We start from the raw sequence: 14,325 nt of genomic DNA, 5'->3' as shown, positions 1-14,325 counted from the left end.
AGAGGATAGACTATAAAAAGTGGAACTGTGCTAAATCCTATAGAGAAAAACAGGAAGGCAGAGAGAATGGTGGGGGAACAGTTGAAATCTTATGTAGGGTGACCTGCAAAGGCCACACTGAGAAGACGATGTTTGAACAGAGCCAGGTAGAGAAGAGTGTCAAGTAGAGGAAACAGCAAGGACTGCTCAGATGACCTACGTGGATTGGTTAGCTGCCTGGCTCAAAAGAGGCTTTCAGTAAATACCTGCAGTTTTTTTGTTTGAGATGGAGTTTTGTTCTTGTTGCCCAAGCTGGAGTGCAATGGTGCCATCTCGGCTTACTGCAACCTCTGCCTCCCAGGCTCAAGTGATTCTCCTGCCTCAGCCTCTCGAGCAGCTGAGATTACAGGTGCCTGCCACCACGCCCGGCCAATTCTTTGTATTTTTAGTAGAGATGGGGTTTCAACGTGTTGGCCAGGCTGGTCTTGAACTCCTGACCTCAGGTGATTAACCCACCTTGCCTCTCGAAGTGGTGGGATTACAGGCCTGGGCCATCGCACCCAGCCAACATGCTGTTTTAATAAGTGTGATGTTAGGCCGGGCGCAGTGGCTTACGCCTGTAATCCCATCACTTCGGGAGGCTGAGGCGGGTGGATCACGAGGTCAGGAGTTTGAGACCAGCCTGGCCAACATAGTGCGACCCCATCTCTACTAAAAAATACAAAAATTAGCCGGGTGTGGTGGCGCGCGCCTGTATTCCCAGCTACTCTGGAGGCTGAGGCAGGAGAATCGCTTGAACCCGGGAGGCGGAGGTTGCAGCCAGCCGAGATTGCGCCACTGCACACCAGCCAGGGCGACAGTGTGAGACTTAGTCTCAAAAAAAAAAAGTGATGTTATTGTTAAAAGTAACTTTCTGCCGGGCGCAGTGGCTCATGCCTGTGATCCCAGCACTTTGGGAGGCCGAGGCGGGCGGATCACAAGGTCAGGAGATTGAGACCATCCTGGCTAATACGGTGAAACCCGTCCCTACTGAAAATACAAAAATTAGTTCATCTGGGCGCGGTGGCTCACGCCTGTAATCCCAGCTCTCAGGGAGGCAGAGGCGGGAGGATAGCTTGAGCCCAGGAGTTCGAGACCTGCCTGGGCAATATAGCAAGACCCCGTTCTCCACAAAAAGGAAGACAAAAAAAATAATAAGCATAAAAATTAGTTCGGCGTGGTGGCGTACTCCTGTAGTCCCAGCTACTCGGCAGGCTGAGGGGCAGGAGAATCGCTTGAACCCGGGAGGTGGAGGTTGCGGTGAGCTGAGATCGCGCCACTGCACTCCAGCCTGGGCGACAGAGTGAGACTCCGTCTCAAAAAAGAAAAAAAAAGGTAGCTTTCCACCAGGCGCGGTGGTTCACGCCTGTAATCCTGGTACTTTGGGAGACCAAGTTGGGGGCGGATAGCTTGAGCTCAGGAGTTCGAGACCAGCCTGGACAACGTAGTGAAACCCTGTCTTTACAAAAGAATACAAAAATTAGCCGGGTGTGGTGGTGCGCGCCTGTAGTCCCAGCTACTTGAGGGGCCGAGGCGGAAGATCACTTGGGCCCAGGAAGCGGGGGTTGCAATGACTCAAGCACTCCACTTGGAGGACTGCACTGCTGTCCTCCAAGGTTGGGTTGGGGAATGGGGTCTGGAGAGGTAGTTCTGAGGCCCCAGTTCCTTTCTCAAAAAAAAAGTCACTTAAGTGAGGCCTCTGCAGTGTAACTGCATATTTCTGGCTCTGGGAAAAGAGGCAAGAGTTCCAATCGCTACTCCTTAAACTCGGAAAGGGGCCTTTGGGTTTCTAAGCTCAGTGTCACATATAACAGATGCCTTCGTTAAAGCAGTGTTTATTTTTTATAGAGCAGTGTTTATTTTATGTCTAATTTAAAGAGACAGGGTCTCACTATGTTGCGCAGGCTGGAGTACAGTGACGCAATCATGGCTCACTGCACTCTCGAACTCCTGGACTCAAGGGATCCTACCCCTTCACCTTCCTGAGTAGCTGGAACCACAGGCGCGCGCCACCCCGCCTGGCTTGAATTTCGTTTTTAGCCAGAGTTGGCTGGCTCTCGGTATCGGCACGACAAGAGATGCTAGTTTAAAAAGCGCAGAAACAGGAACCTGCATTTTCCAGCCTAAGGCAGACGCAGTTGCAGGAATCCCTGTAAGCGGGTCGATGTTCTGTATTAAGCCAGTGACTGACTTCCTCCGCGCGCTTCCGGTGGGCGCATAAACGTCATCAGACAGCGCCGGAAGTACCCTCGTGCTGCCTAGGAGACAAGACGCGAGGCAGGCAGCGCCCACCCGGTCGCCATGGAGCTTCCCCTAGGGCCGTGCGATGATTCCCGCGCCTGGGACGATGACTCGGACCCAGAGTCAGAGACAGACCCAGACGCGCAGGCCGAGGCCTATGTGGCCCGCGTTCTCAGTCCTCCAAAATCCGGGCTGGCGTTCTCGCGCCCCTCGCAGCTATCCACGCCCGCCGCGTCCCCGAGCGCTTCGGAGCCTCGGGCCGCGTCCAAGATTTCGGCCGTAAGTGAGCCAGGCCTTCTGAGCCTTCCCCCGGAGCTGCTGCTCGAGATCTGCTCCTACCTGGACGCCCGTCTCGTGCTCCACGTCCTGTCGCGGGTGTGCCACGCGCTGCGCGACCTCGTGTCTGACCATGTCACCTGGAGGCTACGCACGCTACGCCGCGTACGCGCGCCCTACCCAGTGGTGGAAGGTGCGCGCACCCGGGGGCCGGGGGCGTCCGCCCAGGTCAGGCTTGGGGCGGGGAAGAAGTACATGGGGTGTTCCGGATACAGCCTCTGGTGCAGGCTTCGTGGCTGTCCTGGCTCAGGCTGGAGGCTGAGGTAGTTACTGGTGGTGCCGAAGCCCCTGAGGACCTCTGGGTGGACCACGGGGCAGCCAGGCACTTGGGGTCCTGAGGCTGTGAAACCCTAACATGGGGCTGTGGTCCCTGGACGACTCAGGATCCAAATATCCTCAGTCCTGGGGTCTTGTGGTACTAAGCCCCTGACCCCTGACTGGGGATTGACACAGGGACTTGAAATCTTAGGCTCTGGAGTTTATGCTGGGGCTCAAAGTGAGCCCAAAGATCCTCAGGTTCTGAGTCCAGCTTAGAAGCTGAGACAGCACCTGTTGATGTCAAAATTCCTGAGCCCTAGAGCCTTGACCCAGTTAGGGGTGAGACAGTGGCTCTTGGCCCTGAGTTTATTGGTTCCTGAGGGAAGACAGCTTGGGACCTTTGAATCGATATTGTTGATCCTGAGATATTGATCCTGATACAGCTGGATCCTCAGGCCCTTAAGCCAAGTTGTATTACAGCTTGGGTGTTTGATACCCTTAACCTGGAAGCTTTGATTCTGCTTCCAGGTTAAAGTAATCAAACACTCAACCTTAGAGAGGAATCAGGATCACTCCGGGATCAGTGATTCTCAAGGTGTTGCCATCCAACCCCCTAGGTCAGACTCTCCCAAACCGCTTAATAAACATAGATGCTTGGACCCTGTCCATACCACTGAATCTGCATCTGGGGCTTGCATTCTGCATCTTGACAAGGCTCCCCAGTTTCCAGATACTGTTTGAAAAACAGCCCCCTTGGTCTGGTTCAGATGGCTGAGGCAGGAAGGGTTAGTCATGAGGTCCCAGCTTGTATGCCGAGCCTGAGGTCAGACCTCAACATCCTGAGACTGCTCTACCCTGAGTTTGGGTTGGGGGATGGCGCCTGGAGAGGTAGTTCTGAGACCCCAGTTCCCAATTTCTGGAAATTGGAGTGAGTAGTCCTAGACCTGCCTGGGAAATGGGCAGGCAGGTGGTCCCAAGACCAGAGCCTGGGTCGGCTTGGGGCGGGAGTAGGGAATCTCCATGGGGTTCTGTCCAAGTCTGGTGTAGGGTGGGCTCCCTGGAAGCCAGGGTTGGGCTTGGCCAGCTGGCATGGGTGCTAGGGTCCCTGCCCACCGGGCACCCTACTCGTGGTAACCCACAGAGAAGAACTTTGACTGGCCGGCAGCCTGCATTGCGCTGGAGCAGCACCTGTCCCGCTGGGCAGAGGATGGGCGCTGGGTTGAATACTTCTGCCTGGCCGACGGGCACGTGGCTTCTGTTGACTCAGTGCTGCTGCTCCAGGTGAGACGGGGTCTGTGGGGGGCCAGGCAGGGGTGGGCCAGGGTGGCCCTGACAACATCACCTTGCTCCCTTTCCAGGGTGGGTCACTCTGTCTGTCGGGCTCCCGAGATCGCAACGTCAACTTGTGGGACCTGCGGCAGCTGGGGACGGAGTCCAACCAGGTTCTGGTCAAGACCTTAGGCACTAAGCGAAATAGTACCCATGAGGTGAGGGGTCAGGTGGGGATAGGAGGTGTGAGACCTGAGTAGGGCATCTTGGTTAAGGCCCCAGGTTTTGGTACAGGACCGCATAGATTTGAATCTGACTTTTCTATCCTTGGTGTGACTTTAGGTGAGATGTGTGACTTCTCCATGCCTCAGTTTCTACTTCTGTCCAGTGGGTGATTAGGATGAGGATGAAGGAGATACATTATGCATTAATGTGGACACGCATTAAGCTCAGGCTTTTTTTTTTTTTTTTTTGAGATGGAGTCTCGTTCTGTCACCCAGGCTGGAGTGCAGTGGCATGATCTCAGCTCACTGCAACCTCTGCTTCCCGGGTTCAAGTGATTCTCCTCCCTCAGCCTCCCGAGTAGCTGGGACTGCAGGTGCATGCCACCACACCTAGCTAATTTTTTTTTTTTTTTTTTTTGAGATGGAGTCTCACTCTGTTGCTAGGCTGGAGTGTAGTGGTGCAATCTCGGCTCACTGCAACCTCCGCCTCCCAGGTTTAAGCAATTCTCCTGCCTCAGCCTCCTGAGTAGCTAGGACCACAGGTGCCCACCACCATGCCCAGCTAATTTTTGTATTTTTAGTAGAGATGGGGTTTCACCATGTTGGCCAGAATGGTCTCGATCTCCAGACCTCGTGGTCTGCCCGCCTCAGCCTCCCAAAGTGCTGGGATTACAGGCATGAGTCACCCGGCCTTTATTTATTTATATTTTTATTGAGACAGAGTCTTGCTCTGTCACCCAGCCTGGAGTGCAATGGCATGATCTCGGCCCACTGCAACCTCTGCCTCTGGGATTCAAGTGATTCTCCTGCCTCAGCCTCCCAAGTAGCTGGGATTATAGGTGCCTGCCACCATGCCCAGCTAATTTTTTTTTTTTAATGGAATCTCACTCTGTTGCTTAGGCGGTAGTGCAGTGGCACAATCTCAGCTCACTGCAACCTCGCCTCCTGAGTAGCTGAAATTATAGGCACATGATGCCCAGCTAATTTTTGTGTGTGTGTGTGTGTGTGTATATATATATTATATATACACACATTTTTTTTTTTTTCCTTTAGTAGACATGAGGTTTCGCCATGTTGGCCAGGCTGGTATCAAACTCCTGGCCTCAAGTGGTCTGCCTTCCTCAGCCTCCCAAAGTGCTAGGATTACAGGCATGAGCCACGGTGCCCGGCCAAGCTCAGGCTTTGACACACAGTAGGTGCTCAACAGATGTCAGGTACACCTGGAGAGGCCCAGTGCAAAGCAGTTATGAGACTGCCCTTGGAGATCAGCCAACTCTGAGCATGACTGTCATCTCCTGAGATGTGGCTGTGGAGGAGCATCTCCACCAGTTGCTAAGGTGGTCAGGCCAGTGGCTGAGAGCTTGGGCTTGGGGCCAGGATGCTGGCTTCAAATTCTCACTGTGCTGCTTCCTGGCTGTGTGACCCTGAGTGAGAAACTCAACCTCTCTGGGGTCCAGTTTCCCCATTTATAAAATGAGATACATGATAGTGCCCTCCTCAGCGGGATTGGTGGGCAATAAGTCAGCATTCACCACGCTGTGCATATTAGCTCCTGAGGCAAGGGATGTTTTCTGCCCAATTTGCTGATGAATGAACTAAAGGAGGTGATATGGTTTGCCAGGTCACAAAGTAGAGGCCACACTCTTAATCACTTGTCATGTGGCTTCAAACCACCACTGGGGCTGAATCTCTGTAGAACTTGACTTAGAAATGTTATTGGGCCAGGGTGCAGTTAGTTGCTCAGGCCTATAATCCTAACACTTTGGGAGGCTGAGGCAGGAGGATTGCTTGAACCCAGGAGTTCGAGACCAGCCTGGGCAACATGGGAAACCCTGACTCTACAAAACATACCAAATAATTAGCCGGGTGTGGTGGGTGGGCACCTGTAGTCCCAGCCACTCGGGAGGCTGAGGCAGGAGAATGGCGTGAACCCGGGAGGCGGAGCTTGCAGTGAGCCGAGATCATGCCACTGCACTCCAGCCTGGGCAACAGAGCGAGACTCTGTCTCAAAAAAAAAAAAAAAAAAACCAAAACGGATGCGGTGGCTCACACCTGTAATCCCAGCACTTTGGGAGGCCAAGGCAGGCGGATCACCTGAGGTCGCGAGTTTGAGACCAGCCTGACCAACATGGAGAAACCCCGGCTCTACTAAAAATACAAAATTAGCTGGGCACGGTGGCACATGCCTGTAATCCCAGCTACTACGGAGGCTGAGGCAGGAGAATTGCTTGAACTCTGGAGGCGGAGGTTGCGGTGAGCCGAGATCATGCCATTGCACTCCAGCCTGGGCAACAAGAGCAAAACTCCATCTCAAAAAAAAAAAAAAAAAAAATTAGCAGAGCGTAGTGGCATGCGCCTGTGGTCCCAGCTCTTGGGAAGCTGTGGTACAAGGATCACTTGAGCCTGGGATGTGGAGGCTGCAGTAAGCCATGATCGCGCCACTGCATTCACACCTGGGTGACACAGCAAGACCTTGTCTCAAAAAAAAAAAAAAAAAAGAGTTCCTGGGCCAGGCACGGTGGTACACGCCTGTAATCCCAGCACTTTGGGAGGCTGAGGCGGGCGGATCACCTAAGGTCAGGAGTTTGAGACCAGCCTGGCCAACATAGTGAAACCCCATCTCTACTAATAATACAAAAATTAGCCGGGTGTGGTGGCACAAACGTGTAATCCCAGCTACTAGAGAGGCTGAGGCAGGAGAATCACTTGAACACGGGAGGCAGAGGTTTCAGTGAGCCAAGATCAAGCCACTGCACTCCAGCCTGGATGACAAGAGTGAAACTCCGTCTCCAAAAAAAAAAAGTTTCTGGGTGGGGTGTGCCTTTCCTGGACTCTGAAGTCAGGCTGACCCATGGACATAAACTGTAATCTGTACTCAAGTTGAACTTGCTCTGGGTTCATCTGTGCAATGGGGGTGATCACCTGGAGCCAGAGTTGGGTGTTGTACTTACTGCAGCATCTATCACGGTGGGCACTGGGGAGGAAGAGCTATGTGGCTTTGGGTGAGTCTCTTGAATTCTCTGAGCCTTACCTGCAAAAACAGAATGATCCCAGTCTGGGACCCCCATGGGCTGTGACAGGTGTGTGACTGCTGCTCCTGTCCTGCAGGGCTGGGTGTGGTCACTGGCAGCACAGGACCACCGCGTGTGCTCCGGCTCCTGGGACAGCACAGTGAAGCTCTGGGACATGGCAGCGGATGGGCAGCAGTTCGGCGAGATAAAGTGTGTGGGGGCCTGGGCAGGGGGCCTGCGGGGATAGGACCCTGTCTGGCCACAGCCAAAGCCCTGTGGTCTGTGTGTCCCTAGGGCCAGCTCAGCCGTGCTGTGCCTCTCCTACCTGCCTGATATCCTGGTGACTGGCACCTATGACAAGAAGGTGACCATCTACGACCCCAGAGGTGGGCCAAGAGTCCTGGGGCCCAGGTTGGGAGATGTCATGTTGGGGAAGGAGACACTGGGGCTTCACAGCCTGGCTGGGGTCATAGTCAGATAACCAAATACTCACCACTCAGAGTGGCCATGCTGTGCTGGTACAATACAGGCAACTTGGGCAGTGGGTGCAGATGAAGCTTGGGCAGCCCTGGGGGCGGATTAGAATCCTGGCTGTCCCACTTCCTAGCTGTGTGACCTCCAGACAAGCTTGAACCTCGGTTTCCCCATCTGTGAAATCCAGATAATAATACCACAGCAGCCCCCTGGGGTTGATGGGGGAAGATGATAATAGGAACAGTGGTGGATTAACTACATTTTTTTATGCTGGATGTGGTGGCGCCCACCTGTAGTCCCAGCTACTCCAGAGGCTGAGGCAGGAGGATTGCTTGAGCCTAGGAATTTGAGTTCAACCTGGGCAATATAGTGAGACCCCATCTCTAAATGAAAATTAATTAAAAATATATAAATAAATTCATTTACATAAGCACCTAGCAGGAACACTTCCTGGAACATAAGTATTTTCTGTTGTTTATTTATCCATTCATTCTTTTTTTTTTTTTTTTTTTTTGAGACAGAGTCTCACTGTCGCCCAGGCTGGAGTACAGTGGTGCGATCTCAGCTCATCGCAACCTCCACCTCCTGGGTTCAAGCGACTCTCCTTCCTCAGCCTCTCAGCCTTTCGATTAGCTGGGATTACAGGCGCCTGCCACCATGCCCGGCTAATTTTTGAATTTTTAGTAGAGACGAGGTTTCACCGTGTTGGCCAGGCTGGTCATGAACTCCTGACCTCAGGTGATCCACCCACCTCAGCTTCCCAAAGTGCAGGATTACAGATGTGAGCCACCGCGCCCGGCCATTTTCTTTTTTTTAAACAGAGAACTGGGTCTTGCCACGTTGCCTAAGTTGATCTTGAACTCCTGGGCTCAGATGATCTGCCTGTATCAGCCTCCCAAAGTTCTGAGATTACAGGTGTGAGCCACTGTGCCTGGCCTATTTATTCACTCTACTTTTGTTAATTGAAGGGCCAGTGTACCCTGTCCAGGCAGAGCTGGAGCGGGGCTGCGGGATAGAGGCATGTTTCAGGCCAACCTGAGGGTGGATGCAAGACTGAGACCACCTTGGTCAGCTCTGTGCTAACAACAGTAGATGGGATCGGAGGAGGGATATGGGATGTGGACGGGGATGGGCAGAGGCCTGGGGCTCCTGTGGAAGCCTGGATTTCCCTGAGGCGGGAGAAGAGAGATGGGTCACTCTGTGGGGTGGGGGAATGAGCAGATCGAGGGTTTTGCCAGACAGGATGGAGACCCGGGATGCTCCCGTGGGCTGGGGGGGGCCTTTGAGGGGCTCTGATATCCCTCCTCCCCGGCCTATCACCCATGAAGCCGGCCCAGCCCTGTTGAAGCGCCAGCAACTACACTCCAGACCCGTGCTGACCCTGCTGGCGGATGACCGGCACATCATCTCAGGCAGCGAGGACCACACCCTGGTGGTGGTGGACCGCCGAGCCAACAGCGTCCTGCAGCGTCTGCAGGTGGGCCCTCCCCAGGGGCCTGGAGGGATGGGGACTGTTGCAGGCCCAGCCCGGCCTGAGCTGTCCTGTCCCTTGTCCCTCTCATAGCTGGACTCCTACCTGCTCTGCATGTCCTACCAGGAACCCCAGCTCTGGGCTGGTGACAACCAGGGCCTGCTGCACGTCTTCGCCAACCGCAACGGCTGCTTCCAGCTTATCCGGGTCTGCTGCAGCTCCTGCCCCTGACTGTCCCTCCCCCCGGGCTTCCTTCCTACCCCTGAGCCCCTGGTGGTGTGGGGGAGGGCGGGTCTTGGGAGAGCCTCGCCTGAGTGTTGCCTGATCCCCCTCCTGCAGTCCTTTGATGTGGGCCACAGCTTTCCTATCACTGGGATCCAGTACTCAGTGGGAGCCTTGTACACCACATCCACTGACAAGACCATCCGGGTGAGGCTCCTGCCCAGCCCCCACCCCAGGACAGTCCCTGCCCCTCCCCTACCTCCATCAGCCAGGGGCACACCTCTTGACCTCGCCCATTGCCCCTCACTAGGTGCACGTGCCCACAGACCCACCAAGGACCATTTGCACCCGAAAGCATGACAATGGGCTCAATAGGGTAAGGTCCTGCCCCATGTGCCCTGCCCAGCTGGCCAGAGCGCCATTGTCCCTGACTCCTCATGTTCCTCCCCCTTCCCAGGTCTGTGCTGAGGGCAACCTAGTGGTGGCCGGCTCTGGAGACCTGTCGCTAGAGGTCTGGAGGCTGCAGGCCTGAGCAGGTGGACATGGATGTGGACACTGCCTACCGGAGGCTGGGCTTCCTCCTCTGTTCTTGGGGGACCATCCCCAATGTTGGTGCTGCCTCCGCCCCTGCCCCGTGGGCCTAGGGCACAAGGAGTCCCGGCCACATTCGGGTGAGGGTCCTATGCCCGGGGGAAGGGTGAAATTGGGGTTCAGGCCCACCCAGGGGGCCGCTCCCCACTCTTGGGCTCTGGTTTTGTTATGATTTGGATGCCCTGCTCTCAGGTGAGAGCGAAGGAGAAATAAACCTGACATGTTGGTGCTTGGGCCTGAAGTGTGAGTGTGGTTTGCCTGCTGGGGCTCCGCCTGCGCCTGCTCGGGGCTGGGGGGCTGCAGGCCTGCGTGGGAGTGACTGGGAGAGATAGCAAGTCTGGGCTGGGGGGTGCGTGTCAGCTGTTGCTGTGCATTCGTTTGAAGAGGGAGAGTCCTGAGGATCGTGGGCACCTGTGTCTATGATGTCACGTGTGTGTGTGATGTGTGACGCGTGTGGTGTATAGATTATGACTCAAATCCTGGCTATTTGTCTGCATGGTGGAAAAGGGTACCTGCTCAGGCTATCCCATGGGTGCTGGGGAGGGCAAGAGGGATGCTGTGCTCTCCGTCCGGGGCTCCAGGGTGTGTGTGTGTGCTGCTGTTTCTGTGACCCCGGGGGCAGGCCAGGGAGGGAGGCTGGGCCAGGTATGCACCTGTTCCCTGCAAGCCCAAAGTCCCTCTGGTCTCCCATCTCAGCCCGGCTCAGCCATGCCCTGAGAAGTATTCACTTTGTTTATTGAGGCCCCCTGGTTTGCCCAGGCCACAGGGTGGCATTGTCCTGGGTTCATAGGATGGCATAGGGCTTCTTCTCCTTGAAGGAGTTGGTGGCGGCTGGGATGCCCACAAGGAAGTGGTCGTTCTTGGCCTGCTCCGTGCAGAACTGCAGCAGATCGGCGGCCATCTTGGACACCTGCAGACCAACTGGGTCAGCCAGACCAGACCCAGGCATGCACCTGTCCCCTGGCCCATGTGTTCCCACCTCTTCCTGCCTCCTGCACTGGCCCCGACTCTCACCTTCACTTGCTCGATGCCTGCCTCCATCTGGAGCTGCTCCACTGCTCAGAGGCCCTGCCCAATGTCACTGTTGATGGCCACCTTGCTGGACATCTGGGTAAAGTGGGCAGCAGGCCCAACCTTAGTCCCCTAGGGGGAGCCTAGGGCTGCCCAAGGGTTCCCACACCTCTTCCTATGTTCCTTGGGGGCTGCAGGATGAGGGTGGCTGCTCCTGGACCCGTCAGGCCCACACACTTCGGCTAAGGGCTCCGGCCCAAGCCACCGCTGGCTGCGTGGTCCTCTGGTGGCCACCCTGCTCTGGCTCCCTCCCCAACCCAGCCTGTCCTCTTCAACCCCCTTTTCTCCCTCTGCTACCCCTGCAAAGACTTTGAAGCCAGGACTCTCATGGAGTGAAATGTCACCAGCTGCAGCAGCAGCAGCTGCCTCGGCTGAGGGGGTCCCTGCTCCAGGAGGCCCTGTGGCTGCCCTGGTGTCACATGTCACCTGGGTCCCTGTGGGCTAGGTGCCTTGGCTGGGGGAGTGAGGAGGCCCTGGCCTCCCCCTGACCTGCTGGATCTCCTGCTAACTGTTCCCAACACATCTGCTTTGTCAGCCTCTGCCATCTCCAACTTGCAGCCTTGCCTCTCCTCCTCTCGCCACTCCTCAGGCCCAAATCTCCAATGCCTTCATTCTTTTTTTTTTTTTTTTTGAGAGAGAGTCTTGCTCTGTCACCCATGTTGGAGTGCAGTGGTGCGATCTCAGCTCACTTTCAACCTCCACCTCCCGGGCTCAAGTGATTCTCCTGCTTCAGCCTCCTGAGTAGCTGGGATTATAGGCGTATGCCACCACACCCGGCTAATTTTTTTTTTTTTTTGAGATGGTATTTCGCTCTTGTTGCCCAGGCTGGAGTGCAATGGCGCGATTTCAGCTCACTGCAACCTCCGCCTTCTGGGTTCAAGCGATTCTCCTGCCTCAGCCTCTCAAGTAGCTGGGATTACAGGCATGTGCCACCACGCTCGGCTAATTTTTTGTATTTTTAGTAGAGACAAGGTTTCACCATGTTGGTCAGGCTGGTCTTGAACTCCCGATCTCAGGTGATCCACTTGCCTCGGCCTCCCAAAGTGCTGGGATTACAGGCATGAGCCACTGCGCCCGGCCACACCTGGCTAATTTTTGTATTTTTAGTAGAGAAGCGGTTTCACCATGTTGGCCAGGCTGGTCTCGAACTCCTGACCTCAAGTGATCCACCTGCTTCGGCCTCCCAAAGTGCTGGGATTACAGGTGTGAGCCATCCTGCCTGGCCTTTTTTTCTTTTTTTAAGCCCAGGTTCTCGCTCTGTCGTCCAGGTTGGAGTGCAATGGTACAATCATAGCTCACTGTAACTTCAAACTCCTGGGCTCAAGTGATCCTCTCACTTCAGCCTCCTGATTAGCTAGAATTATAGGCGTGAGCCACCGTTCCCTGCTAATTTAAGTTTTTAACTTTTTGTAGAGATGGTTCTTACTATGTTGCCCAGGCTGGTCTTGAACTCCTGGCCTCAAACGATCCTCTTGCCTTGGCCTTCCAAAGGAATTATAGGCATAAGCCACTGAGCCCTGCCCCACCTGAGATTCTAATATGTGCCCAGCACTGTGCAGAAACCCAAATTAGCAATGAAACAAGACAAAACCTTGCCCTCATGGAGCTGCCTTTCTAGTCAGGCAGGGATGGACAACAGAACATGTACTCAGTGAAAGAGTATACATGTGAAAGAGAATATGAAAGAGTAATAAAAGTAAAGGAGAGAGGAGTGGTCAGGGCAGGCCTCTCAGAGGAGGTGACATTTGAACTCAGGCCCAAAGGAGGAGAAGGAACTGAGAAATACGGTGTTCTAGGCAGGAGGAGCAGCAAGTACCTGACTCCTTGGACAAAAAAGAGCTTGGTGGGTTCCAGGAATAGCAAAGAGGTCCATGTAGCTGGAGAGGAGAGAGGGAGGGAGGGCCAGCATGGTGGGAGATGGCAGCAGGGAGGTTGAGAGGTGCCCTTTAAGGCCACTGTGAAAAGCTTGGATTTTACTCTCGGGGGAAGCTACCATTAGGAGGTTTTAACAGTGACGTGTTTGATTTATGGTTAAAGAGCTGTGGCACGTGCCTGTAGTCCCAGCTACTGGGGAGGCTGAAGTGGGAGGATCACTTGAGGCCAGGAGGTCGAAGCTGCCGTGAGGTGTGATTGTCCCACTGCACTCCAGCCCTGGTGACAGAGTGAGACCCTGCATCAAAAAAAAAAAAAAGCTCAGGGGCCGGGTGCGGTGGCTCATGCCTGTAATCCCAGCACTTTGGGAGGCTGAGGCGGGCAGATCACGAGGTCAGGAGATCGAGACCATCCTGGCTAACATGGTGAAACCCCGTCTCTACTAAAAATACAAAAAATTAGCTGGGCGTGTGGCGGGCGCCTGTAGTCCCAGCTACTTGGGAAGCTGAGGCAGGAGAATGGCGTGAACCCGGAAGGCAGAGGTTGCAGTGAGCCGAGATCATGCCACTGCACTCCAGCCTGGGCGACAGAGCAAGACTCCGTCTCCAAAAAAAAAAAAAAAAAAAGCTCTCTGATTTTAGCTGTTAGGTGGAAGATGGGTTGGAGGAGACCAAAGCCAGCTTGTAGGCTATGGGGATAAAGAAAATACCTGGATTTCGGACCTACTTTATAGGTAGAGGTTGGCAGACATGCTGAGAAGGATGGATGTTGGGGTGTGAGAAAAGGGGAGACAGCAAGCTCCACTCCTCATTTTTAATTTTTATTTTTGAGACGGAGTTTTGCTCTGTCGCCCAGGCTGGAGTGCAGTGGCACCATCTCGGCTCACTGCAACCTCCACCTCCCGGGTTCAAGTGATTCTCCTGCCTCAGCCTCCTGAGTAGCTGGGATTACGGGTGTGCGCCACCACAACCGGCTAATTTTTGTATTTTTTAGTAGAGACGGGGTTTCGCCATGTTGGCCAGGCTGGTCTCTAACTCCTAACCTCAGGTGATCCGCCCTCCTTGGCATCCCAAAGTGCTGGGATTACAGGTGTGAGCCACCGCGCCCAGCCCCAATCCCTATTTTTCAGTCTAGTGGATGAGTGGAGGGTGGGGCCATTTGCTGAGATGCAGAAAGATCAGGGATAGGTGGAGAGGGAACTGAGGGGGCAACTTTGAGGTCCAAGTGAGGATGTCAAGGAGGATGTCTGTCTCCTCCAACAAGGTAG

General features: G+C 54.6%; 2 protein-coding genes across 5 annotated transcripts; one reads left to right on the top strand and one right to left on the bottom strand.

Moving 5' to 3' along the window:
• Positions 1-732: 732 nt before the first annotated feature.
• Positions 733-10,356, top strand: FBXW9 (F-box and WD repeat domain containing 9). Of its 4 annotated transcripts, none has more exons than XM_063657906.1 (10): positions 741-2,728; positions 3,995-4,134; positions 4,212-4,295; positions 7,455-7,567; positions 7,652-7,743; positions 9,160-9,308; positions 9,396-9,509; positions 9,642-9,731; positions 9,835-9,900; positions 9,982-10,356. In XM_063657906.1, exons 1-10 carry the CDS (start codon positions 2,320-2,322, stop codon positions 10,054-10,056), a joined length of 1,332 nt encoding a protein of 443 aa, XP_063513976.1. In that variant the 5' UTR covers positions 741-2,319; the 3' UTR covers positions 10,057-10,356. The 4 variants fall into 4 exon arrangements, with proteins under 4 accessions (XP_063513975.1, XP_063513974.1, XP_063513976.1 ...); XM_054464125.2 differs by having other exon boundaries at positions 746-2,728; positions 4,212-4,340; XM_063657905.1 differs by having other exon boundaries at positions 733-2,728; positions 9,642-10,356.
• GNG14 (G protein subunit gamma 14) lies at positions 10,343-11,931 on the bottom strand. Its single transcript, XM_063657909.1, is given in 2 exon segments — positions 10,343-11,018; positions 11,021-11,931. Coding segments are annotated over 2 exon segments (321 nt in total). The 5' UTR covers positions 11,223-11,931; the 3' UTR covers positions 10,343-10,899.
• Between the last annotated feature and the right edge of the window lie 2,394 nt (positions 11,932-14,325).

Source organism: Pongo pygmaeus, chromosome 20, assembly GCF_028885625.2.
Source record: "Pongo pygmaeus isolate AG05252 chromosome 20, NHGRI_mPonPyg2-v2.0_pri, whole genome shotgun sequence".
NCBI classification, from domain to species: domain Eukaryota; kingdom Metazoa; phylum Chordata; class Mammalia; order Primates; family Hominidae; genus Pongo; species Pongo pygmaeus.
This window is presented reverse-complemented; position numbering and strand designations above follow the sequence as displayed.

Coding starts and splice junctions, on each gene's coding strand:
- FBXW9 (XM_063657904.1), top strand. CDS start 2,320: ATGGAGCTTCCCCTAGGGCCGTGCGATGATTCCCGCGCCTGGGACGAT. Junction 4,135..4,211: donor ACTCAGTGCTGCTGCTCCAG/GTGAGACGGGGT, acceptor CTCCCTTTCCAG/GGTGGGTCACTCTGTCTGTC. Junction 4,341..7,454: donor AGCGAAATAGTACCCATGAG/GTGAGGGGTCAG, acceptor CCTGTCCTGCAG/GGCTGGGTGTGGTCACTGGC.